General features: G+C 39.5%; 1 protein-coding gene across 1 annotated transcript in view; it reads left to right on the forward strand.

Annotated features, from left to right (window-relative positions):
• Positions 1-27958, forward strand: part of rpgra (retinitis pigmentosa GTPase regulator a) — an 88780-nt gene that overhangs the window by 28717 nt on the left and 32105 nt on the right. Inside the window, exons 7-14 of the mRNA XM_048540121.2 lie at positions 1575-1724; positions 6989-7147; positions 7823-7978; positions 9059-9183; positions 11144-11335; positions 12133-12322; positions 13835-13941; positions 18562-18627. Coding sequence (XP_048396078.2) covers positions 1575-1724; positions 6989-7147; positions 7823-7978; positions 9059-9183; positions 11144-11335; positions 12133-12322; positions 13835-13941; positions 18562-18627 — 1145 coding nt within the window. The remainder of the gene's footprint in view (positions 1-1574; positions 1725-6988; positions 7148-7822; positions 7979-9058; positions 9184-11143; positions 11336-12132; positions 12323-13834; positions 13942-18561; positions 18628-27958) is intronic.

The following is a 27958-nucleotide window of genomic DNA, read 5'->3' on the forward strand; positions in this document are numbered from 1 at the left end:
GTGCAGCCACGCAGCTTACAGTTAACATTACTAATCTTTGAAAACTGTACAAAATGTGAAGTCCGTTGACTCGGTAATCTGTTGTAAAAACAACAAGCATCTATTCGGTAACTGTCAATCACAATATGAACATATACACTAATCCCACTCCCCTGCATGCACTAACTTTTGTGAACTTACAATCTCTGGAATGGCTCCTGAATCTAGCAAGCTTTGAAAATGTATAAGCAATACATCCTCAATTTAAATGTAATAAATGACAAAAGTTTAATTTGTAAAAAAACGTTATTGTTTAATTGCTGTAAATTGGATACTTCCTTTTAATATTCTGGTATGAAAAATCAAGTAGAGCTTGAGATTTATCTAGTTTCAATCTTATTAATTTTTTTTCTATTCAGAACATTGTTTTCTAATGTGTAATAATGTATAACTTCTATTAATCTATATGAGGTAAAAGTAAAATATCGCAGATGCTGGAAATCTGAAACCACAAAGAAAATGCTGAAGAAATTTAGCAGGATGGCACCATCTGTGGAGAGAGAAACACAATTAATGTTTCAAGTTTGATATAACTCTTCTTCAGTTCTCAAATGTTTCTCACTTCACAGATGTTGCCAGACCTGCTGAGTTTCTCCAGTATTCTGTCTAGATTTCTCCTGCTGTGCAATCTCTGGTCTCTATTGTTATACTCTTTTTTTTCTTGGTGAAAACAAAGGAAAATATAAGCCTCATATTCTATAATATATAAATGTATTTTAATATGCTCAGCATTCAGTTTATTACCCTCTTATTGATGTACTTTGAAAAAATACTATCGTCCTTAAAATATTTTTGCAAGTTTGTTTCTCTTTGCATCTCTTCGTTTTTTTGGTCAACTTTTGCATTTTTTTATAATACTTATACTCTTAGCATTGTCCCAGTTTTTTCATACTTTACATGATTGCTCACGTCCAATCTTTGCATTGATACACAGATATCACATTTGTCGTCAGGTAATATTGACTTTCTTTGTATCCCATTAATCAGCTTGAGTAGATTCCACTGTTAGTCCATACATTTTCGAGTTTAATTTCTTCAGCAGCATTGTGGTCAATCTTCTTCACTCCTTTGCTCTGTAGTTCTCATTACTCCTTTCACATGTGCTGGTAAATTTAATTATAATATGGTTTTAAGGAAAGTTATTGATGAGATAAAAAGTACTAACATACAAAGATGCTATAATAGTAGCAACAAAACTGAATGTTTAAATGATTGTATAATTCTCTTTATGACAATCCCAAACAATTGGTCAACACTATTTCTGTCTTCTATTGCTTAGAAATTTGGCCAAAATGATCCAGTTACCAAGAAGTCTAAGTAATCTAATCTTCACTGCAAATGGTCTGTTTACTGCAATAATTATTTCCTTATTTCCTGTTACTCCTCAATAAAGTACAAGCGTGGAATGATATTGGATGTGCTATTGTAAAAATTGTGCATGTTTTTTTACTGAGTATTATTTTGTTTAACATTGAAGAGATACTTTCACATCTATGCTCTTATTTTTTTCTTGTTTCATTGAACATATTTTTCAGAGGATGGGAAGCTCTTTATGTGGGGTGACAATTCTGAGGGACAGATTGGTCTTGATACTAAAAGCAATGCCAGTGTGCCACACCAAGTAGATGTCGGAAAATCAATTAGCTGGGTTTCCTGTGGATATTACCATTCTGCCTTTGTAACAGGTATTTTTTCTAAAAAAAAGCATAATCCGCGTTTTCTGTTGATTTTCTTGTTTTTCAGTCATGTTTGTGCAAGATCGAAGGGATAGAACTCAGCCCCTTGTCCCTTCAAGCCATTCAGTCAGATCATGTCTGAAATGCACCTAAACTCTGTTTAAATCCCTTGCATAAGAAAAATGTCTCAAACTGTACTGAGATTTTCCACTGACTAATACTGGGGAGAGATTTCCAGATTTGCACAACCCTTTACATAAATAACAGCTTTCTAATATGACCCTTGAATGATGAAGCTTTAATTTGAGCTACGATCACCTCATTCTGGGATTGTCCACTAGATGAATTATGCTATTTTGCAATCAGCCTGTTTGGAAATGTTATGACATACCTCCAGGGCAGATGACTCATGAGCTTACTACCACTACATCACGAAACCATCCCAGAGGAATTGTATGATTATTGATCATATATAAATGATCTACTCTATTAGATCATTTAATAGTCTTAATTACCTCAATTAGATCACTTCTTAATCTTCTATATTCAAGGATAGAGCCTGATCGATTTAAAATGTCCTGATGATTTAATTTTTTAATCCCATGTTGTGAAATACATTTATTGTTGCCATTAATTTAAATCACTATCGTTATTAAGTTTTATTCATTGTATATTATGTTGTTGTTTCTATTGAATGCATTTAGTAATCTGAAAGACATGTTCATATTTGTGTTTGATTGTAGTTTGCTGCAAAATATGGCTCAATTTTATTGTTGTTTCAGTAATATATTTTAGATCACTGCAGAAGAACTGTACCTGAAAATGCTTTTTTTCTAGCTGATGTGATGGCCTGGAATAAGCTCAAAAACAGGTCAAATGACGAAACATATTGACAATTTCAGTTGAACCATTTCTGAGTCACAGAGTAGATAATCTTCTCCAGATGAAAGCATGGAGCATCAAGAGTGCATTTAGCTCCAAAGTGGTGTCAGCAAAGATCTGAGAAGAGATTAGTTACCTACTCTTTTGCAACTCTTTCCTAAGGATGGGTCGCAAATGAATTTCAAATGACGCTCAGATTTGGCAAGGAGTCTTTAAACAATTGGCAAAGATAATGTAATTTTCACAAGGTTATAGTCTCAATTTCCAGTTCTTTCAATACCAGTGGACTGTCCGTTGCAGTATTTAAAGGATGCATAACTTCTAAAGTAATTTTCTTGCCCTACTGTGACTAAAACACTACTTTTCCAATCTTAGTAAGACAAAATATTTATTGAAACAAAGCATCACAATGATTTGAGTCAAAAATATTAACTTGGCTTACAAACATTGAAAGATGTAGACCTCACAGTTTATGTGCTATCTTATAAAACTAGTTTAAAAAGCATGAAATTATAATCTTCCATAGATCCACTCAGTTTAGTTATCTTCTGTGATTTACATTAAGAAAATACTTGCAGTGCTTGCATAAAATACCTTTGTTTGTTTGACCTTTTTTCCCCATTAAACCCCTTACTTTGTTGCACAATTATTTCTGCCCATTATGTTCCAAAGTAGATTTGTATTCAAGCTGAATCTGATGGACAGGTCTAAGTGACTCCCCAACCAACAGATGACATCTAAGGTCTGCAGCCCTACTATTGTCTTCAATATAGTGGACAATTAAAAAAGTCACAAAAGGATGGGGCTCCAGATATATTCCCATCCTCAAAGATTGGTAAACCCAGAACATCAGATTAAAATACAAGGCTGAACATTTGCAACAATCTTCAGGCAGACTTCCAAGAAGATGATCCATCTTGACCTCTCTGAAAATCCCCAGCGTCACAGACGCCAGTATTCAGCCAGTGCCATTCATTCCACATAATATCAAGAAATGGCTTAACGCTTTGATATTGCAAAGCCTATTGGACTTATAACACTCCAGCAAAACTACTGAAGACTGGAGTTCCTGAGCTACCTCTAACCTAACCGATTACAAAATTAGCAGAACAAGTCCAATCCATCCAATTACCTCCCTAATGGCCTGCTATCCATCAACAGCCACTTGATGAAAATTGTTAACAATACAATCAAGCAACACTTGCTTACTAATAACCTGCTCACTGATGCTCAGGGCCACTCAGCTCCTGACTCCATTATGATCACCTCCAACAAGAGAGAATCTTGTGATTGCCACTTTCCATTCAGTGGCATTACCATTGCTGCATCTCCCATTACCAATATTGTGAGGCTTACTATTGACCAGAAATTGAACAGGACTCACCGTAGAAGTGATAGAAGTTCTTGATAAAAGTTTATTCATTGATGGGAGCCAAGGAAAGAATGGATAATCGGTGTCTTTTTCCTGGGATTGAAATGTCAGTTACGAGCGGACGTAGGTTTAAGGTAAAAAGGTGGAAATTTATGGGAGGTAACGCATGTGGAACTAGAGGAACACAGCAGCCAGGGAGCATCAGAGGAGCCGGAAAGCTGATGTTTCGAGTCGGGACCCTTTAAGGGAGATGTGGGATAGACTGGACTTTTTGCCCTGGGATGTAGGAGACTGAGGGGTGACCTTATGGAGATCCATAAAATCATGAGAGGCATGGAAAAGGTAGATAGCCAACAGCTTTTCCCCATGCCACGCGAGTCTAAAACTAGAGAGCACAGGTTTGAGGTGAGACGTGAGTGATATGAAAGGCTGCAGAGGGGCACTTTTTTCAGACAGTGTTGTAAGTGTCTGGAATGGGCTGCCAGAGGTTGTGATGGAAGCAAGTACAATTTCATCATTTAAGAAACATGGATGGGATTGGTATGGAGGGATATAGATCAAATGCAATTAAATGAGACTAGTTTAATTGTGAAAACTGGGTGGCATGGCAAGTTGGGTCGAAGGGTCTGTTTCTATGCTGCAGCCTATGACTACGAGATGTGAGAGGCAAGTGTTTTACACAGATGGTGGTAAGTGTCTGGAATGCACTGCTAGAGGAGGTGGTGGAGTTGGAGACAATAATTTAAGAGACATCTTGACAGATGTACACATAGGCAAGGAATGGAGGGATATGGACCACATAGAGGCAAAAGGTTTTAGTTTAGAAAGGCATTGTGTGTCGACGCATTCTTGGTGTGCTGTACTGTTCGTTGTATCTTTGTATATATGTATCATGGCCATTAGAACAAGTCAGAAGCTAGAAAATTTGCAGCGAGTAACCCACCTCATAACTCTCCAAAGCCTGTCCACCATCTACAAGGCACAGGTCAGAAGTGTGGTGAAATATTTTCACTCAGCTGAATGAGTACAGCACCAGCAATGCCCAGAAACTAGACACTAACTGTGCCAGACCAGCCTACTTGAATGATCCCACATCCTTGAACTTTCAGTCCCTCCATCACTGAAGTATATAGCAGCAAAATGTACCATGTACGAGATGCACTGCACAAAATCACCAACGTTCCTTTGTACTTTCCAAACCCACAATCACAACCGTTTTGAAGAACATAGACAACAGATTCATGGAAGCACCACTAGAAGAAAATTGTCGTTGAAGCCATTCACCATTCTGACTTTGTGTAGTTGGGTAAAAAGTCCTGCAACTTTTTCCCTAACAACACTCTGTGTACACATGCCAAATGGACTGCAGTGATTCAAGAATGCTGCTCATCATCATTGAGCGCAGCTGGAGATAGATAATAAATGCTGGCTTGGCTAGTGGAGTTTGCTTTCTCTGAATGAATAAAAAAGTTGGACCAGTATGTATCATTCACATGTTTTACTATTTTATCTTCTGGGCAGCAAGAAAACAGTTTAATCCACGAGAATTTCAAGTAAAAGCAGCTACATTCCCATTAGAGAGATAGCAAGAACTGCAGATGTTGGAGTCAGAGATTACAAAGTGTGAAGCTGGAAGAACACAACAGGCCAGGCAGCATCAGAGGAACAGGAAATCTGATTTTCTGAAGAAGGGTCCCTGACCTGAAAAGTCAACTTCCTTTTCCTCTGCTGCCTGGCCTGCTGTGTTCCTCCAGCTCCACACTTTGTTATCTCTACATTCCCATTAGATTTTTTAGGATATCATTCAGGCCTACAGATTGGATCATTAGGCTATACCCACTGTTTCATAAACCGCAATGATTTAAAGGACCACACAGTTGTTAACTCTTGGTGAGAACTGCACTGCTGCATTGGACATACTTGAGAACAGAAAATTTTGGCCGTGATTCCTTGGATGTTGAGACCCAAAGGCTGCGAACCTCTATTACATATCATCTGTCTTATGTATATTATGTACTACCTGTCTTGTTATTATAAGATAGTTTAGATATTGTAGTTAAGCAGGGGCATGGTGAACAAGACCTGTGAGGCATCTCTGTCATCCAAAATACTGCAACGCAGTGTGATCTGGATGTTCTTGGGTATGAAACACAAAACGTTAGCGTGCAGATGAAGCAAGTAATTGCAGTGTCAAATGAAATTTTGGCCTTTGTTGCTAGGTGTTAGAGTTTTTTTAAAAAAGGGAAGGCTCGTTACAACTCTACTGGGTGAGATCGCACCTGGATTACTGTGTACATTTTGGTCCCATATTTAAGAATGGACGTACTGGCATTGGGAGTAATTGAAAAGTGATTCAATTGGCTAATTCCTGGCTTGAAGGGATTGACTTATTAAGAGTGGCTGAACAGGTTAGGCCTTTATTTGTAGGTATTTAGAAGGATGAGAGGTTATCTTATTGAAATGTATGAGTTTCTTGAGGTCTTGACAAATATATGAATAGGCAGGGAATAGAGGGATACTGTCAATGTAGGGACAAAAGGTTTTTAGTTTACAAAGACATCATGTGTTGGCGCGCAGAAGGGCCTGTTCTTGTGCTGTAGTGTTCTTTGACGTGACAGAGTAGATGTTGTGAAGATGTTTCCACTAGAGGAAGGATCTCGAACTAGGGGACATAGTTACAGAATATGGGACACTTAAAACTAATACATAATGGACTTTCTTCTCTGAGAGTGGTGAATATCTTGAATTCTGTACCCCAGAGAATTCTGGAGGCTAGATCACTGAAAGTATTTAATGAGGAGGCAGAAAGATTTTGAAATATTAGGGAATTAAGAGATCTGATGAGCTAGAACAAAAAAGGAATTGAAGCCTGGGCAGATCAGCAATGATCTTATTGAATGGTGGGGCAAATTTGAGGGGCTGCGGCCTGCATTTGCTTCTGTTTTTTTGTTTCTCAAGCTAACGTACAGGATCATTATTAACTGAATTACTACAACATATTTGTATTTGATTCCCACAGATGATGGACATCTCTACACCTTTGGAGAACCTGACAATGGAAAGCTGGGATTACCACCTGATCAGCTTATAAATCACCGCATCCCACAGCTTGTTAGTGGTATTTCAGGAAAGGTCATCCAAGTTTCCTGTGGGGGAGATCATACCATTGTTCTTGCAGGTGCGTTTACAGTTCTTCAAAATGGATTTCAAAGATTGATGTCAAAATCACACTCTGATATGTATTACATTAAATTATATGGCATATAAGTTACTCCTACATAATTGGTTTGAAAATAGACCCAAATAGATTACGCACAACTACAACTGAAGGGGAAAAACATAGAAGCCCAATGACATTTTGGAAAATGAATGAACGTTCAAATCCTTAAGTTCTATGTGCATCCATGAAAATATTAGAACTGGTGAAGATTGATTCTGTTGAGCTTATGAGATTGAAGTTAGGAATCATTATATTCATCCTCTTATTTGCAGTGATCCTAATTTTTGTCTCCTTGCATGCCCTTTAAATAAACACCTTAGCATTGTATTATAATGTGTAGGTATTCAAGTTTACAAAAAAATTGAGTAGAATTCTACATTTTTACTTCATTTATGGATTAAGTGTTTCTAATTCTGTTCTGATGAGATTGCAAAGTCTTAGCTCTATTTCAAAGGATCTGCCAAAGTATATTTCCATTTGCAAAATGACAATAAAATTGTATATATCTAATCTTTGTGAGCATTTTGATTTTTGAGCACAAGATTTGATTGGTAGTAAAAGCAAAGAATTGCAGCTGTTATATTTTGTTGATAAATTTCTTCACCTCGTATCTTCTGTTTGGTCTTTCTGCAGAAGAGGATGTATATGCATTTGGCTTTGGTCAGTTTGGCCAATTAGGACATGGCACATTCATTTTTGAATCTTCATTGCCAAAGGTGATAGAACAGTTGAAGAAGAAAAATGTACGGTTTATTTCATGTGGAGAGAACCATACTGCTGTAGTGACAAGTATGTAATATTTTTTGTGTTGACACTCAGACAAATACTTTATGTTGATTTATTGTTTTTACAGAAAGCCCTAAAAATAGATGCAATAGTTCATTATTGCAGTAGAGATAAGTACTGGACATTAACTACAACTTTCTGATTCAGACATAGAAATGTCGTCAAATAAGCCAAGCTCACACTAATGGAGATTTTACTGGTTGTTATCACCACAACACTAGAGGGAGCACCTCCTGAACAGATGACTTCGGAAACTGCAATGAAAGTTGACAGCATTCCCCTTGAGCAAATCTTCCCCAGAGAATCTTAAGATCTTAAAATCACTCCATACTTGCCCAACAAATAAATAACAAACATCTGTTGGCTTCAATGCCTAACTTTGGTACGCCAAATATTATCTCCAAATTTGACTTGAGTGCAACAGTGTAAAAAATTGCCGATGTCTTCCTTTGTTAAACTATTTTAGTCACTTTCGCTTCAACATTGTTAAACAAATATTGAGGCAAACTTCTAGATGAAGAACTTTTGTTTAATTTCTGACATTATTTTGACATTCTGACATTGCACACATGGGAATTGAGCTTTCGAAAACGTTAATGCCGTACATGAAAGCAGATGATAAAAAACACATTATCAACAACTTGTTAAAATGTTATGATTCAACTGTGATACCGTTCTACTCAAACTCTGAAAAGGCGAAAGCGTGAGCATGTTGGGGGGGGGGGGGGGTGGTGGGGAGGGGAGGGGAGAGAAATGTGTGCCAGGCACCAAGTGGAGCAAATGTTTAATGTTGCTTCCTGGTCTTGCCACCATTTTAACTTTCTGTTCAATGTCTAAAGCCTAGTTCAGTATTAAAAAGTAAACAGAAAAAAAACATACATGTCAAATAATCAATTTAAATTAATTAATAAATTCTGGCTTGTTCTGTATCATCATTGATTGTTCTATCTGGAAATCAGTCTTGGTTGCAGCTTGTGCCTTATTCCTTCCCTTATCCTTACCTCAGCCAATGTCAGTTCAGACATTGTAGTAAGATATACCCCAAATGTCAATCTTCTATCATTGCTTGTATCTTATTGATAGGCAGTGGTCTTTTGTATACCTTTGGAGATGGACGGCATGGCAAGTTGGGACTTGGAGAAGAGAATTTTACCAATCAATTTAAACCTACACTTTGCTCTAGATTTTTGAAGTTCATGGTCCAATCAGTAAGTATTTAAAACAATATCTTATATTCTCACAAAGCTTCTATTAAATGTTAACTTGTGCAAAATGCTAAACTCTGACCATATGAATTGGGAGAATTCTGAACGTTCAAGCTTTAACTGAGTATGAGGAAAGCAACTTTTCCCGTGCAAAACTGGGGTGAAGTTTGCCTAAGGGGCCATCATTAATGGTGTGATCAATTTGACCTGAAAACATAAGTATATTGGACAACTATATATTGGTTTAAATATGGGTTTTTGATTTTCCTACGTAACAAATTATTAATAAAATTAATTGTTGTGCCCTTTTTCATTCACCTTGGAGGTAATACAGTGTTGCCTCCTGCTATAACATTTTATTCATTTTACAGAGGATGGATGGGGCTAACATTAGGGATAAGAGACAATACGGTGTGGAACAAAGGATTTGATTACAAGTAAACATGTCCTGAATTATCTGTGCCAATGGAAGGCACCTTTACATTTTTTTAAGAGGGTCCCAAAGTGACAGTGGATGTTCCTGTCCAATATACAATGGAGTTTCAAGTGTATGAAAATTAGTATCAAACAAAATAACTTGGATATTAAAATGGTCTTACAGTGTAACCTCAGTAGATTACATCAGTTAATCAATATTCTCCACAGAATACTTATCAGATCTTTGGGGTTGTTGTGATCACAAAACTCTGGGTTTCATAGCTTCTCTGTGAAACTGAGAGCAACATCTGACTTTCACACATGCAATAGAAAGTGAAAAAATCCAGATGTTCCTATCTGGTGTTATCCTTGCAGGGGAAAGACTTGGAAATCAACTTGAGTTGACTGTGTTTTTGCATTTAGTTTCACTATAAAAACCTTTATTTTCCTTTATCACTGACAAGACCAGAATTTGTTGCTCATCCCTTGAACTGAAGGTCTTGCTAGACCAAGTAGGAATAAACCACATTGCTGTTCATATGAGTTATATTTAGATCAGACTGGGTGAGGAAGGCAGATTTCCTTCCCTCAAGTAAACGTGTGCAGTTCATTATCAGTCACCAGTGATAGTTTCACTTTATTACAGAGGCTGGCTTCCATTTTTAGTAACTTAAATTCCCTCAGTTGCCACAGTCAGATTTGAACTCCTATTCCCAGTGTATGATAATAAAAAAATCCATAAATTAAAATATATATTTTGAATTTACTATTTCATCTTTTACCTTCGTCCCACATATACATTAAATCTTTGCCTGTGAAATGGCTAAAAACTAAATAATAGTCAATACTTTTTGCTTCCTGGCTAGTAGTCTGAGAATTCAGGTGTTTGACTGCTTAACTGCTTAAGGACGTCACTTGTTGCAGGGCAAATATCCTGCATAGCTAGCACAAGAATGAAATTTCTCATTAACAAATGTAAAGTTAAAATGTAAATCTACAGAGGTTGCTAGACATTTGTGAGCACGTTTCTTTGGGGTCAGCAGCAATGCTATCATTTCACTGTTGATTTCAAAGTTTGACCATGGTTCAGAATAATCAGTACAGACCTATTTAAAAGGTCATACTTCTATCAACAGGGTACTTGGAATTTTGCTTCCCTTGTGTTTGAAGAGTTTTATCAAGAATTTTTGGAAGCTTCTTTTGGACCTTGAGTGTCTTCTTTATTGGTTGATTTATGAGAAAGATTGATGGATTCACATAAAATAACGTCAAACAGTAGGAAGTGTACTCCTATCCATTTTTACCTTTCCAATTCTTGCATAGGCCAAGGCACACTTGCCGGAACTGTCAGATAAGAGCAGTGTACTAGAAGATATGCGTTGCCAGGAATTTGGGGAATAATATTATTTTTTCTGCTGCAGGTGATCTCCAGGGAAATATTACCTATTGATGTAAATGCCATTGCAGCTCTCAACTTTGATAGAATTGTTTCCTTTATAGTTGCTGATTTAAGCACTGGTACGGTTTTTCTTGGTATCTTTTGTAGGTTGCGTGTGGAGGATGTCACATGCTTGTGCTTGCCACACCCAGACCAAAAGGTTCAGAAAGTGTTGTGATTCAAGATGATGACATAAATGAGAATTACTTGACTAATACTTACTCTATGACTCTGGGGAATTCAAGTACTCCAAGTACATTACGTCGAGCATTATCAGCACGTGTTAGACGTCGAGAGCGGGTACGTGCAAAAAATGTGTACATTATCCTTAATAATAAAATCTCCAGTTTATTTCCTTTAATTAAGAATTCTAGAAGAAGGCGCTGCCAATACAAGTTTGTATGCAAAAGATTTACGATGGCAATCAATGGAATCTTTTTTATTTAGAGGTGTAAGGCTTTCAAGATTAGAGTTTGAGACAGTGTCTGTGTTCATGTTCATGTGCTGGATAGGTGAATGAAGGAGAAGAGGATGGTGGAATAGGGAACAATGGGTAAATATGTTTAGAACCCTTGTCATGCAAATTAAATGTTGAACAATGCTGGTTAGAGTGAATTGCTTGTTCAGATGTTAACATTTCTATGTTCTTCCTTTTAGTTGGGCTGTTTTAGTATCACACTAATCTGGATCTAGATTCCATGCAGCTCTTTTAAATTTGTGTTTACTTTGGCCAAAAAGCGGGAATGCATTATGACAGAAGACATTGCCTGTTGAGGCTTATCTTATTGATGCCTTCTGTGCCAGGAATTAAAATTTTCAATTGTGAAATGTTTCAGATAATAGCTTGAATTAGTGAAACTTTGTCCATCGAGAGTAATTTTAATGTTAAGGCAGAAAGTTAAACTTGATAATAGTAGTTCCATGCTTTAATATTAAAGGATATGACAATTATGGCAAGGGGCCCAATTTCTGGTTTGTGGAGGGAGAAATTAGCGGATTACTGATAATTGTTCATTGGGTGGGAAGAACAGTACCATTTTATAACTCCTGATTTTGTGAAGATTTATAAGATTTAATTTATAATGATTTGTTTTCAGGAATTGTCTCCAGATAAATTTGGTCAGCTGGTACGCACACTACCTCCAATTGGAGCTGGTCTCCTTAATTCCTCTCTGCCGATTAGTAGTCAGACAATTCCTGGAGTGAAAATTGCTGAAGAAAAGGTCATTGCCTCAAAACCAGTTAATGATGCTCAAATCAATGAAGAGTCACCATCTCCCAACATAGGTAATGCACTCATAGCTAGTGGAACTACATCACTGCAACTTATTAATCATGCAATTACAGAATTTTTAGGAATCACATTCCATTGTTACATTTGCTTAGATTGTAAAATAGTGTGAAGCCACAGCAATAACAATAAAGCAGTTTTTTAAACTTGTGTTTTCTTTCAATATTTAAGCAAAATATGTGCTTAAAACCAGATGTACAAATTTTGTTTTTAAGTTTGGAAGTGCATTTCTTTGTAGGTCTATGTGTGGACTAATCCATTAACAACATTTAGTGAGCAAAGTATTAGAAGATACTTGTATGTAAAAGCAATTTGAAATTTTAACAAATTGATTACAATATTGCAGAGACATTAAAAGCCAACTAAACTGAATTAAGAACATACCACATAGAACATAGCAATGTTCACCTGCACATCTGCTAATGCGGTATACTGTATCCGTTGTTCCCGATGTGGCCTCCTCTAAATCGGGGAAACCAAGCGGAGGCTTGGGGACCGCTTTGCGGAACGCCTACGCTCGGTTCATGACAAACAACTGCACCTCCCAGTCGCGAACCATTTCAATTCCCCCTCCCACTCCTTGGTCAAAATGTCCATCCTGGGCCTCCTGCGGTCCCACAATGATCCACCTGAAGGTTGCAGGAACAGCATCTCATTATTTAACTTGGGAATCCTGCAGCCCAATGGTATCAATGTGGACTTCACAATCTTCAAAATCTCTCCTCTCCCGTCCGCATCCCAAAACCAGCCGAGCTCATCCCTGCCTCCCTAACCTGTCTTTCCTCCCACCTATCTACTGTGCCTACCTCAAGCCCCACACCCATCTCCTACCTACCAGCCTCACCTCACCTCCTTGACCTGTCCGTCCTCCCTGGATTGACCTATCCCCTCCCTAACTCCCCATCTACACTCACCTTTATTGGCTCCAACCCCGCCTCTTTGACCTGTTTGTCTCCTCTCCACCTATCTTCTCCTCTATCCATCTTCTTTTTCACCTCCTCCTCTGTCCCTATCAATTTAAGAATCCCCTTCCCTTCCCCCATTTCTGAAGAAGGGTCTAGACCCAAAACATCAGCCTTCCTGCTCCTCTGATGCTGCTTGGCCTCCTTGGCCTGTTCATCCAGCTCTACGCCTTGTTACCTATGAACGTAGCATATGTTTTTGACCCATTTTACGTGCAGCTCCGTCATCAAAACATTTAAATTTTAGGCTAACGTGAAATATTTTATTTGACTCTTATCCACCCAAAACTATTATTTTACATTGTGCTGTTGAGCATTCATTTTAAAAAAATGTCTGATGTGTCAGCAGATTAAGTTAAATACTCGTGAAGAGATTAAGCTCTTTCACGACCGAAGGCTGTGTTTGCATATGTATTATAATGTTAATATTGAAAAATTCAAAATAACCAACACACTGCAACGTTACACTTGAAAGTTAGTTACACATTTGTGTACACATGGAATATATTGATATATTCAGTTTGTTTTAAATATGTTTTTTTTAAGTTCCAAGGATCAAGGAGATCAAACCTGCTGAGAAAAGTTCCGCTGATGAACAATCTGAAGAGGAAAATGATGAAGGCCTTGGTGACACCACTGATTTGTTGAACATGGTAAGATCATTCCAGGATATCGTTATATCAGGGTAGTGATGATTAGGAAATGATTATGATCACATTGTCTAAATCTGGTGGATCATTAGAAAATAAAATTCAGTATACTAAAGTATGGGGTGGCTCATTTTGGGAACAAAACTAAGTTAAATCAAGTCCATATAGTACTGGTACTTATTTCTAGAGGAATAAGAATATAAGACAAGGCTGTCATGTTAAATTTAAAAAGAACCATCATTCATTCACATTTGGACTATTGTGTGCAGTTCTGATCTCCATATTAGAGATAGAACCTTGAAGGGCTGGAGAAAGTGACTAAAATCATTTTATTAGAATTTAGAAGGTGGACTGTACAAGCTAGGTTGAATAGACTGGGGCTGTTTTATTTTGAGGAAGAGGACACCTGATCAATGTTTCTTCAAATTATGAGGGAGTTCGTCAGAGTGGATGTGAAGAAACAGTTTCCACTTGTGGATGAATCTATAACAGAGGAATATGATTATAAGTTAATCACTAATAGACCAAATACTTCATTTAAGAAGAATCTCTTTACAAAGAGAGAGAATATTCTGAAACTTGCTGTCACATGAAAATAGTTGAAGCAGATGGCATTGACACATTTGAGCAAAGGCTTCATGTCTGGACAACAAAGAAAATAGAAGGATATGAAGTAGCAGTTGCAGTGGGAGCAGGCTCATGTGGAGTATAAACACGAACGTAGACTGGTTAAACAGAATGCCCTGTTTCAGGGCTAAAGCTTCTATTTAATTTGTGAATAGTTTGAAATGGTTTTGTACATGAATAGTTGTTCAACAATATACCTTTCTGTGTATGTGCCTTTTTGCTTTCCTGCTCCTCTGATGCTGCTTGGCCTGCTGTGTTCATCCAGCTTCCAGCTTTCATGTTAGCTTTTTGTATAGTTTGCCCATCCAACATCCAGCATGTCAACAAAAATCTTGATTAAAAGCCAGAGTTAGTGGTTCTGTCAATAACAGGGATTTCACCAGTGAGCAAGTGATCCATAGAAACCAGGGTAATCTTAATTAATTGATTATAGCAGGTTAGTTGAGTTGATGTATCCCCATACTGATGTAGCAACTTGGATCAGGTACTAAAGAACACCTAGCTCTCATTGTCTGAAAAGAAAAAATGAGGGGAAGAAAATCTGATCAGCAAATACAAATTAGAGGTGGCAGAAGGTACTTTGTATTTAATTCATTCAAGTTTTACTCTTCAGATCCGTGTAAGCATTGATAAAATGACTTGTTATAAGCCCACTTGACTTTGCTTCCACCTCAGATCATCTGCTACTGAAGCTTCATCCATGTCTTAGTTGCCTCTGGATTTGATTATTCCAACATGCTACATTCTACTTACTGTAAACTTCAGGTTATGCAAAATTCTGCCTTGTCTTGCTGCAACTCCTGTTCACCTGTCGCTGTTCTGCCCTCTCAGCTGCATTGGTTCCCAGATAAGCAATGCCTCAGTTTTTAATTTCACTTATTTATTTTCAAATTTCTGTATGGTCTAGTACCTCTTATCTCTGAAATCATTTCGAGCCTAACAGTTATTTGACACCAGTGATCCCGTTTCTGACCTCTTGAGCATTCCAGATTTTAATCACTCCGCCTTTGGTGGGCTTGAATTCAGCTGCTATAGTCTTAAGTCGCAAACTCATCTCAACCTCTCCAACTTTTTCTTTGTTTAAAACTCATCTTCAACCAAGGTTTTTGTCATCTGCATAATGTCTATTTCTGCATCTTGATGTCAAATTTGCTTTTACATCCCCCTTGGAATACTTTATTATGTTTAAAGGTAATATATATACCAGTTGTTGATGTTTGTTGTTTGAAATTTGGGTGATACTTGAGAATTTCCTCAGAACATAAAAGAGTTTAAAAGTTCACTGTGCAGAAAGGATTCATGAGAGTAGTTCTGCTGGTTAAGATCTTGAATGTGCTGCCTGAAGATGTTGTGAGGACAGTTGCACTAGAGGCATTGAAGAGGGAACTGCAAAAACGCTACAGAGCTTGCTGCAGTAGAGCTAGTAGACATGAAAATTCCCTTATCCACCTCATTGATTCATGTAGAAGCTCATCTTCTTTGATGTGTGTGAGGAGCTGTATTTCAGGAGGTTTAGATTGTCAAATAAAGAAACTAAGGAGTAATTAAGGCAGTTGCCTATACATTATGTTTGGTTAAAAAATGCCATAGAGCAGAGAGTTGGCATGTGTAATTTCATGATGTTCAGAGATTCATACAATATTCACCAGTCAGAGTCTCCTGTGGCCTGCTATGTAATGCATAGCGTTGTTCAACAGAAAGGAATGGAAATGCAAGAGGATGACAACTTTCAGGACTCGACATTTGACAAGGAAGAACATAGCGAGGAGGACAAAGGATGTAAATAATTCTGTGGTCCGAGATGCAAAGGATACGTGTATCACGCAGCATTTCACGTAGAGAACTTACTCTGTCCACTCTTGTGTAACTAGATGTTTATGCTTCAAGCATTCTGCATTCTTTATTCTGTTGCTTTACAATCCTCCATCCAGTCCACTTGCAACACTGAAGCAACATCTTTACACAAGAATTAATGGTAACTTAAAGTCAAATTGCCCTAAACTGCAAAATCAGACCCAACCCCTGCTGTGTTGTTCTTTTCCACCTTAAATCATTGCACGTCTCCCCACTTTGCTTGCTGCCATGGTACAACCTTCATTTCTACTTTAAGTCTATTTGATAGAGGTTTAAGCATTTAGCTTGATCCTGTAAATCAACTGGAAGCTGTTCTTCATTGCCAAAATTGCTCATTATTAAAAGATAATTCATGAAGATTGGGAGCAATTTAGAATTGGCAAGTGATGGCTGAGAAACCGATAAAGCAAAAGGGAATATAACAATGCAAGCTGTAAAATCTTCTTTAGGTGTGTTACAGGAAAAGACTGACCATGACCCATTACAGGTGGAGACAGGAGAATTTATAGTGGAGAATCTACTAAGGGTTCCTTCACCTTAAGGTCCCTAATTAAGTCTGCCTCATTATGCATCACCAAGTCCAGAACTGTTTGTTCCAGAATGGGTTGTACCACAAACTTCTCCAAAAGATCATCTTGCAGACATTCCACAAATTTTGTTTCATGAGATCCGTAAGCAACCTGATTTTCCCAGCCCACCTGCATATTGAAATCTCCCATGATTCTTACATGTCTTTTCAATCCCCCGATTTATTTTGTTTACACATCCTGACTACTGCTAAGATGCCTGTACATAGCTGCAAACTTTTTTTCTTTGAGGTTCCTCAATGCTACCCACACAGATCTACACCTTCCACCTCTATCTCTCTTCATGCTTTCAACATAATTTATTACTATCAAGGCAACCCCACTCTTGCTGCCCATCTGCCTGTCCTTTTGATAGGACGCATATCCTTGGATCTAGATTTCAAATCCCACAATGGTGAATACTAGTGTCAGTGTAATATAGTAGCATATAACTACAAGACTGTTGTGAAAAAAGTATTGTGCTTCATTAATGAACACAGCAGGAAAGCTGACGTTTCGGGTCTAGACCCCTCATGAGCTTCATCAGCTTTCCTGCTCCTCAGATGCTGCTTGGCCTGCTGTGTTCATCCAGCTCCACACCTTATCTCGGATTCTCCAGCATCTGCAATTCCTATTATCTCTTGTGCTTCATTAATGTCCTTTAAGGAAGGAAGTCTGCCGTACCTGATCATGCTTATACAGGCAACTCTGAACTGTCCTCTAAAATAGCCTAAGCGCTCAACTATATCAAATTACTACACTTCTCTGAAGTGCCTTAATCACACAGAATGCAGCAGTTCAAGAAAGCAGCTCAGCATTACCACCTGAAGGGTAATTAGGGATTGGGTGGCACGATGGCTCACTGGTTAGCACTGCTGCCTCAATTCTAGGGAACCGTGTTATATTCTAACCTGGGGTGACTGCCTGTGTGGAGTTTGCACGTTCTCCTCTTGTCTGCGTGGGTTTCCTCCCACAGTGCAAAGATGTGCAGGTAAGGTGGATTGGCCATGCTAAATTGCCCTGTAGCACCCAGTGGTGTGCTGGGTATGTGGATTAATGCAGGGTTATAGGGTTAGGATGGATTGGGGTGGGGGGAGGACTGAGTGGGATGTTCTTCGTAGGGGTGGTAGGCTTGATGGGGCGATTAGCCTGCTTCCTCGTTGTAGGGATTCAATGATTCTGCAAATGCTGGTCTTACCTGTGATGCCCATGTTCTGTTGAATAAAAAAGACGAGCAACAGTTAAGCCTCGAATAAGACTACAGATGCTGTGACTGTTTGGGTGCAGTTTCCATTTTGGTGGTCATGGGTTCACTATTTGTGTGAACAAGTTTGCATGAAGCCTGTGTGATATCCTCAACATAATTATGCTGTTTTGTAGGATTATTTTATTAACAGGAACTTCTGAATGTTCCAGATTGCTATGTAGAACTTATATCTTGATGCTCAAAACAACTTAAACATGTTTACTATTATATAGTTATGAATATCTATTTTGTTGATCGTCATAAATCTGTGTTAATGATCTGATTATCTTGAAGTACCTGTAAACTTATTGCACAATTCTTGCTTTTCAGACACATGCAGTCATGGTGAATCCTAATGATCAGACCCTGACCTTGTCACCAGTTCACAAGGAACGGGTAAGAATGATGTGGATTTTCCTGATCTAAACTTTGAAATCAGTTAATAACAGAGAACAACTGATTAAATTCCTATTTTAATTATTCTATCTTAAAGCAGGTATTAAATATAAAAAAAACACTTCTCCAAAGGTGGAACCCATATGTGGAGTTTAGTTCTTTGTATAGTGTAGAATATAGTAATTAAAAACGCTGTTCTTTTACAGATTTATATTCACAGGTTTTAACAAACGTAATACTGGGAATATCTTTTTAAACAATAAATATAATGAGTATCGAAAGACTGTTGGTGTGCACAGCATACAATGTTTTGATGGAAACTCTCCAGCCCATCTGAAGAAACAAGTTTACCTTTTGTTTTTACCTATACTACCTTTTTGTCGGAATACTGAGAAAAATATGTTGGCATTGTCTCAAATTTGTGCAGAGTAATTGGTTTTTATGCTGACAGACTATGATTAGTATTTTTGATGCTTTCATGAATGCCTTTGAATGGTGATATTGTTGATTATTATGTTTAAAACAATTTCAGATGATTTGAGCACTTCAGCTGGCCAATACATATTTTATCTCAATCTGTCACCTTTTTTTAAAATTCATTCCATTGCCCCTGTAATTTTGCATTTTGTCTGTTTTCATGCTAATTCTTTTTTTTCTATTCAGAACACAAGCTGTGTGGGGATTAGGTTTGCCTTTCATTCATTTTAAAATGTACTTCCTATTAATTTTCTTTTCTCCTTTCCATTCATTGCTTTTCATCTGGACTAGAAGAAACTTGAAAGTTCTGGTAAGGGTGGACAAAGAAAGACCGATTATAATATTAAGCAGCAGGCTAAAAAGCCAGTAAATCTTCCATTGCAAGCTCAGACTCCAAGATTAAATTTGCCTGCAAGTATGCTTGAAGCAGTGGGAGATGGAAACCTCACGAGATGTAGGAGTCAAACTGTTAGTAAGGAGAAAAAAACAGCCAAAACAAATATTGTAGCCAAATTGAACCAATCAGCCAAAGTAAGACACTCCCAAGTTACATATGACAATGGGATAATGAATGAGAAACAAAGTACAGTGGACATTAAAGTAACACAAGCACAAGGTGCGCTTGATAAACAGAACTGCATAAACTGTTCTGGCATGGCTGGGATTAAAAAAATACCGAGCCAGCCTTTTGAAGGAACCTTTGAATTGTCACATGACGGTATAAGCCCTAAAACTGAAATACTTCTTAAAACAATTAACAGAAAAACTAAATCAACTTCAATTTTGTCCACAAAGCAATCGGAACAAAACATTCCAAGACACAGTGAAGGAGCAGCAATTGAAGAAGGAAATAATAACAATGAAAGCAAGCATAGAAATAGTAGTGCAGCCAGTAACGTTAAAAAAGCAAATAGAAATAGTCTGAAAGGTAATCAATCAATGAAACATTGTCAGTGTGCTTATTTTGTAGAAAAGGAGAAGGGAAAGGAACAAACAAAAAGCATGTTTATGCATTATGAAAAGCAGATACGAGATGAGTTAGAAAGAAATTTAAATGAAGAAATGGGAGAAGAAAATATGTTACAAAAACAAACTCAGAAATTAGGCAATAAAGTAATTGATAGGGCTCTTGCTGTGGATGCATTATTACAGGAAAGCACAAATACAGAGGGAGGAAGAAAAGAAATTAAGGAGGATGAAGACAATGAAGCTGCTGGAGATGACATAAACTTTGGTAAGAGCGATACCATAGCAGATGATATGAGCACTGAATGCAATTGGGGCCAAACTGAGGAGAGTATAACTACTGATAAAATTATAAGTGCTGAACAAAGTCAAGAAGCAGAAGAAAATAGTGAAGATATTGTTCAAGAAGGCAGTGAATCTGAGCAATGCCAGATCGAAGATAGAGAAGGTGGAGAAGTAAGGGAATTAATTAAAATGCAGCGTGAAAGTAACAATAATGAGGGAGGTGGGAGTAGGAAGCATAGTGATGAAAGCAACAGTAAAGAAGCCAGAGGAGATGTGCAACATAAAACTAAAAGAAACAAAATGAACAAAGAAGTTGAAAGTAGGACAACAGGAGGTGTTGAAGATGAGGATAATGAAGATGCATTTGAAAGTGAGAGTAGAGAAGCTGCAATCAATGCAGAAGTAAAGGAAAAACAAACAGATAATGTTGAAGAAGCTAATAGTGGAGAAAATGGTTCCGCAGAAAGTGAGGATGGGAAATATGGAGTTGATGAAAGTGAGAATAGTGATGAAGAAGAGGAGAGCAATGAAGGGGAAGATGGGAGTGGTGATAAAGATCAGATCAGAGAAGATGAGAGAGGGGAAAATGAGGAAGAGGAAGATGAAAGTGATAATGAAGAAGAGAGAAGTGATAATGATAAGGAAAAGGAAGGTAAGGATGAGGAAGAGAAAGCTGAGAACACTAAGGAAGATAAACCTGAGCGAGAGGAAGATGAGGACAATGAAGAGGAGGATGAGGCCTCGGAGGTTGAGGAAGAGGAGGGTGAGGCCTCGGACGTCGAGGAAGAGGAGGGTGAGGCCTTGGACGTCGAGGAAGAGGAGAGTGAGGCCTCGGACGTCGAGGAAGGGGAGGGTGAGGCCTCGGATGTCGAGGAAGGGGAGGGTGAGTCCTCTGACGTCGAGGAAGGGGAGGGTGAGGCCTCTGACGCCGAGGAAGGGGAGGCTGAGTCCTCTGACGCCGAGGAAGGGGAGGCTGAGGCGTCTGACGCCGAGGAAGGGGAGGGCGAGGCGTCTGACGCCGAGGAAGGGGAGGGCGAGGCGTCTGACGCCGAGGAAGGGGAGGGCGAGGCGTCTGACGCCGAGGAAGGGGAGGGCGAGGCGTCTGACGCCGAGGAAGGGGAGGGCGAGGCGTCTGACGCCGAGGAAGGGGAGGGCGAGGCGTCTGACGCCGAGGAAGGGGAGGGCGAGGCGTCTGACGCCGAGGAAGGGGAGGGCGAGGCCTCGGACGCCGAGGAAGGGGTGGGCGAGGCCTCGGACGCCGAGGAAGGGGACGGCGAGGCCTCGGACGCCGAGGAAGGGGACGGCGAGGCGTCGGACGCCGAGGAAGGGGACGGCGAGGCCTCGGACGCCGAGGAAGGGGAGGCCGAGGCCTCGGACGCCGAGGAAGGGGAGGCCGAGGCCTCTGACGCCGAAGATGATGATGATGATGATGATCTGGATTATGAAGGTGAGGAAAATGAAGTTGAAGACTTTGTCAAGGAGGGTGATGAAAATGAAGACAGCAAGAGTTATGACAATAAAAACAAGGTCAGGAGAGGCAGATATGAGGATGGAGAGAGCTGGGAAGATAATGAGCTAGTTGAAGAAGAGGAAGATGATAGTGCTGAGAATGAAGAAGGTGAAAGCAATAAAGCAGAGGATGAAAGAAAACAGCTAATCAAAGCAGCACTTGAAATAGAAGGCAACGATGCAACTGGAGTAAAACAAAAAATGAAAGATAAAACCAAACATATTATTTGGAAGGAACGCACAGGTGCAAAGCAAAGAATAAGTGATGAGGAAAAATCTAATGCTGAACAGTTTTGGAATAATGTACTACCTCATTATTTAACACTCAACTAATTACAGGAGCCAGAATTATGTAAATAGTCTATGGCACAATGAGCAGCATCCCTAACTCGAAGCCAGAAACTTTAAAACTGTAAGCCTGAGTTTTGAATCCCACAGCAAGATGTGATGACCAAAGAGGATAAGTTCATAACACAGCCTAACTAGTTAACTATCAACCTGCAAACCTTTCTAACATAGCCAATGGTATGTAGCAGAAATGGGAGAGATTTCTGTGTTAAATCATTGGAGCCTCTATGTCGCTATCTATAACTTCAAACTACAACATGCACATAAAAATTGCCGCATCACGCAGACTCCCTGAATGAACTGTAACAGACCACCACAACCTTAAGTAATAGCAAAAAAAAGTTTACCTAGTCCGCTGTTCTCCCATGAGATCGCACATGGGAAAAGTGAAGGTAAAACTTGTTTTTATCCACTCCCAAAGCGTATCTTGTGTTCTGATCTTCTGATCAAAGGAAGAGAATTAATGAAATATGCTGACTTCTGTGATGTGTACAATTCTGTCTATTTCTTTGTTTCTCCATATATCTTCTTCCATTTAATTTCCAATGTTTCTCTTTCCTAATCTCCTAATTTAAAAAGAATGTTTTCTAATAATTTCCTTATTTTTAAATGTGTAGAACAGATAGTAAAGTGACGTAAGTGAGTGATTTTTATCTAACTCACCCAGTGTGAAAGTGAGATTAGATTGGCTACCTGTATTACTTTTCCTGACTTTACTTTACCAGAATCAATGCTTGTTTCAATTTTTTTTATCTCTTTGAGTCTGCAACATATCTTGTTTTTGTGGTTCAAAACCTATTACATCTCTACAAGTGCCAGTTCTCATGAAAAGTCTCAGATCCAAAACATTTTCTCAGCACATCTGCTTCAACTGCACAGTATTTTCAGCATCTTCCATTCCTTCATTGTCACTGGGTCAATCCTGTTTCAAACCATGATGAAGGATCTCGGCCCAAAACATCAGCTTTTGTGCTCCTAAGATGCTGCTTGGCCTGCTGTGTTCATCCAGCTTCACGCTTTGTTATCTTGGATTCTCCAGCATCTGCAGTTCCATCATCTCTTGTTTCAAATCATGATGCTTTGTGACCTAGAGGGGGATTTACAGGTAATCATACTCCCATGTGTCTGTTGTTGTTCTTATTCTTGGTAATAGAGATTACAGGTTTGGAAGCTGCTGGTGAAAGAGTTTTGTTGAGTTGCTGCAATACATCATACAGGTGGTACACAGTGCTACCAAAGAGTGTTCCTAGTGGAGAGAGTGAATGTTTAAGATGGTGAACACCGATTAAGCAGGCTCCTTTGTTTAAGATGGTATAGTGTTCTGCCTCATGGTCAATGTGAACATGCAAACATAGGAATTAGAAGCAGGAGTAGGCTACTTAATGCCTTGAGCCTGCTCTGCCATTCAGTAAACAATGGTTGATCTGATTGTAACTCCAAATCCACATTTCTGCCGACCTCTGATAAACTTTCAGCTCCTCGCTGAACAACAGTCTCTTTGTTTTAGAAATATTCAGACTTTGCTGCCACCACCTTTTCAGAAAGAGAGTTCCAAAGACTCATGACCCTCGAAATAAAAGATATGTACCTCATCTGTCTTTTGCATGGATATCCCATAATTTTGAAACAGTGAGCCCTGGGTCTAGATTTTCCCATAAGAGAAAACATTCTCTGTACATCTAAACATCAACTACTACTTAATTTTCTAAATTCCATTGGATACAAAGCTAGCCTGTCGAACAAAAGAACAAAGCAAATTACTGCACAGGAACAGGCCCTTTGGCCCTTCAAGCCTGCAGTGACACACTGCCCATCACAACTAAAATGCTCTACCCTTCTGGGGACTATATCCCTCTATTCCCATTCTGTTCATGTATTTGACAAGGCGCTGTTTAAAACTCACTATCATATCTGCTTCCTCTCCCACCAGCAGCAGCGAGTTACAGACACCCACCATCCTCTGTGTAAAAAAACTTGCCTCGTACATCACCTTTAAACCTTGCCCCTGACACCTTAAACTTATGCCCCCTAGTAACTGATTCTTCCACCCTAGGGAAAAAGCTTCTGACTGTCCACTCTGTTCATAATCTTGTAGACCTCTATCAGGTTGCCCCTCAGCCTCTGTAGTTCCAGTGAGAACAACCCAAGTTTCTCCAAGCTCTCCTCATAGGTAATGCCCTCCATACCAGGCAACATCCTGGTAAATCTTTTCTGTATCCTCTCTAAAGTCACCACCTGGTAGTGTGGCGACCAGAATTGAACACAATATTCCAAATGCATCTGAGCTAAGGTTCTATAAAGCTGCAACATTATCTGTCAACTTTTAAACTCAAAGCCCGGGCCAATGAAGGCAAGCATGCTGTGTGCTTTTTTGACCACCATCTCCACCTGTGTTGCCACTTTCAGTGACTTGTGTACCTGTACACCCAGATCCCTCTGCCTCTCAGTACTCTTAAGAGTTCTGCCATTTACTGTAGCTTTTTCATCTGGATTTGACCTTTCTGAAAAGCATTACTTCACATTTTACTGGATTAAATTCCATCTGCCATCTCTCTGCCCAAGTCACGAACCAATCTATATCCTGCTGTATCCCCGATGTTCCTCATCGCAGTGAACAATTCTACCACCCTTTGTGTCATTGGCAAACTTACTAATCGGGCCAGTTACATTTTCCTCCAAATCATTTATATATATTACAAATAGCAAAGGTCCCAACACAGATCCCTGAGAAATGCCATTAGTCATAGCTCTCCATTCAGACATGCACCCTTCCGCTGCTATCCTCTGTCTTCAAGACTGAGCCAGTTTATTTTTAATTCATCTCGTAAGCTCACCTTTGACCCTGTGCAATTTTACCTTCTGTATGAGCCTGCCATGAGGGACTTTGGCAAAAGCCTTACTGAAGTCCATGTAGGTAACATCCACTTCCTACCCTCATTGATCATTTTCATCACTTTCTCAAAGAACTCAACCAAGTGAGTGAGACACAACCTCCTCTTCACAAAATCATGTTGCCGCTCGTTAATGTGCTCACTTATTTCCAAGTGAGAGTAAATCCTGTCTCGAAGAATCCTCTCCAGTAATTTCCCTACCACTAACAGCCTGCAAGTAGTTGGATTATCCTTACCACCCTTCTTTAAAAAAAGGAACAACGTTGGCTATTGTCCAATCCTCTGGGATTGCCTCTGTAGCCAGTGAGGATACAAAGATTTCTCTAAAGATCCCAACAATTTGTTCCCTTGCTTCTGTCAGTATTCTGGGATATATCCCACCAGGCCCTGAGGACATGACTACCTTAATGTTTTTCAAGGTCCCCAATACCTTCTTACTTTTGATATCAACGTGACATCAAACTATCCACACACCCTTCCCTACCCTTCATCATCCACCAAATCCTTCTCTATGGTGAATACTAATGCAAAGTACTCATTTAATACCTCATCCATTTCTTCTGGCTCCACATAAAAATTCTCTTTCCTGCCCTTGAGTGGGCCAACCGTCTGCTTGGCTACCTCTTGTTCTTTACATATATATAAAACGCTTTGGGATTTTCCTTAATCCTGTTGGCCAATGACTTTTTGTGATCCTTTAGCCCTACTGACTCCTTGTTTGTTTCTTTCGACATTCCTTGTATTCCACCCTTGCTTTGTGTGTTGCCAGCCCCCGAGCCTTAATAAATACTTCCTTTCTCTTCTTGATTAGGCTCATAATATCTCTTATTATCCCAGATTCCATAAACTTGCCATATTTATCCTTCATCCTTAAATGAACGTGCTGGTCCTGAGTTCCCAGCAACTTACACTTGAAAGCCTCCCACATATCAGATGTTGATTTGCCCTCAAACATCTGCATCCAATCTATATTCTTCAATTCCTGCCTAGTATTGTTGTAATTAGCCTTCCCCCCCAATTTAGCATCAGTCACCTGACAACTACACTTATCTTTACTCATCAGTACCTTAAAGCTTACTGAATTGTAATCAGTGTTCCCGAGCTGTTTGCCTGCTGAGACGTCGACCACCTGGCCAGGCTCATTCCCCAGTACTATGTCCAGTACGACCCCTTTCCTCATTGGACTATCTACATTCTATTTTAAGAAGCCCTCCTGGATGCTTCTTACGAACTCTGCCCCATTGGCACACCAAGCACTAAGTGAGTCCCAGTCAATATATGGGAAGTTAAAATCACCCATGACAACAGCCCTGTTACTTTTACATCTTACCAATATCTGTTCTTCTATCTCCTGCTGGCTGTTGGGAGGCCTACAGTAAACCCCAAGCATTGTGATCGCACCCTTCCTGTTCCTGAGCTTTACCCATATCGCCTCGCTGTATGCACCATCCGAGGTGTCGTCCTGCAGTACAGCTGTGATATTCTCCTTAATAGGTAGTGCAACTCCCCACCCCTTTTACATGCCCCTCTATTCCGTCTGAAATATCTGTATCTTGGAACGTTAAGCTGCCAATCCTGTCCCTCCCTTAACCAAGTCTCTGCATTAGCAACAACGTCATAGTTCCAAGTACTAATCCACCCTCTAAGTCCATCTGCCTTACCTGTTACACTTATTGCATTGAAACAGATGCACTTCAGTCCACCAGAACTGCTTTAATCAGCAACTATACCCTGCCTGCTCTTCCTCTTAGTTTTACTGGCCCTATTCTCCAGTTCCCTTCCAGGATATTCATCTTTACATTGGTTCCAACCCTCCTGCCAAGCTAGTTTAAATCCTCCCAAGGAGCCCCAGCAAACCTCCCAGCCAGAATATTTGTGCCTATCCAGTTTAGATGCAACCCGTCCTTCTTGTACAGGTCCCACCTAGCCCAGAAGAGATCTCAATGGTACAGATATCTGAAACCCTCCCTCCATACCATCTGTTTAGTCATGTGTTGGGCTGTACTATCCTCCAATTTCTAGCCTAACTGGTACGCAACACGGGGAGTAATCCTGAGATTACAACCTTGGACATCCTGCTGTTTAACTTTCTACCTAACTCCTGAACTGCTGCTGCTGGACCTCACAATGTACTACAACCTCTGGCTGTTCACCCTCTCCCTTCAGAATGCTTTCTGCCTATTCAGAGTCATCTGTACCCTATCAACAGGGAGGCAATATACTGTCCTGGAATCTCTTTTACGTCCACAGAAGCACCTACCTGTACTCCTAACTATATTGTCCCCTATAACTACTGCTATAGTGCTCTTTATGTTTCCCTTGTTAAGAACAGAGCCAGCTGTGTTGCCAAATGTCTTGCTGCTGGTGTTATCCCATGATAGGTCATCCCCCTACCAAAAAAAAACAGTACCCAAAATGGTATACTTGTTAAAGAGGGGGATGACCACAGGGAATTCCTGCACTGGCTGCCTGCCCCTTCTAGTGGTCACCTATCTATTTGCCTGCACCTTGGGTGTCACCACATCTCTAAAACTACTGTCTGCGACGCTTTCTGCCATGCTCGTGCTCCTAAGTGCATCCACTTGCCACTTCAGCCTATCTATGTGGTCAGCGAGGAGCTGCGGTTGGGTGCACCTCCTGCAGATGTAGTCATTTGAGATGCTGGAAGCGTTGCATATCTCCCATATCTCTCAAGTGCAGCACTTAACCATACTGACTGACATTTCTATTACCAATTAAGCTGTTTAAGAAAAGTTATTAAATTCTTACTCTTACTTATCACTGCAAATACCCGAGGTAGGTCTTCCCTCACTCATCTTCTGAGGATGCTCTTTGGATCCCTCTCTTTCCCTTGC

Source organism: Stegostoma tigrinum, chromosome 12, assembly GCF_030684315.1.
Source record: "Stegostoma tigrinum isolate sSteTig4 chromosome 12, sSteTig4.hap1, whole genome shotgun sequence".
Classification (NCBI taxonomy): Eukaryota; Metazoa; Chordata; class Chondrichthyes; order Orectolobiformes; family Stegostomatidae; genus Stegostoma; species Stegostoma tigrinum.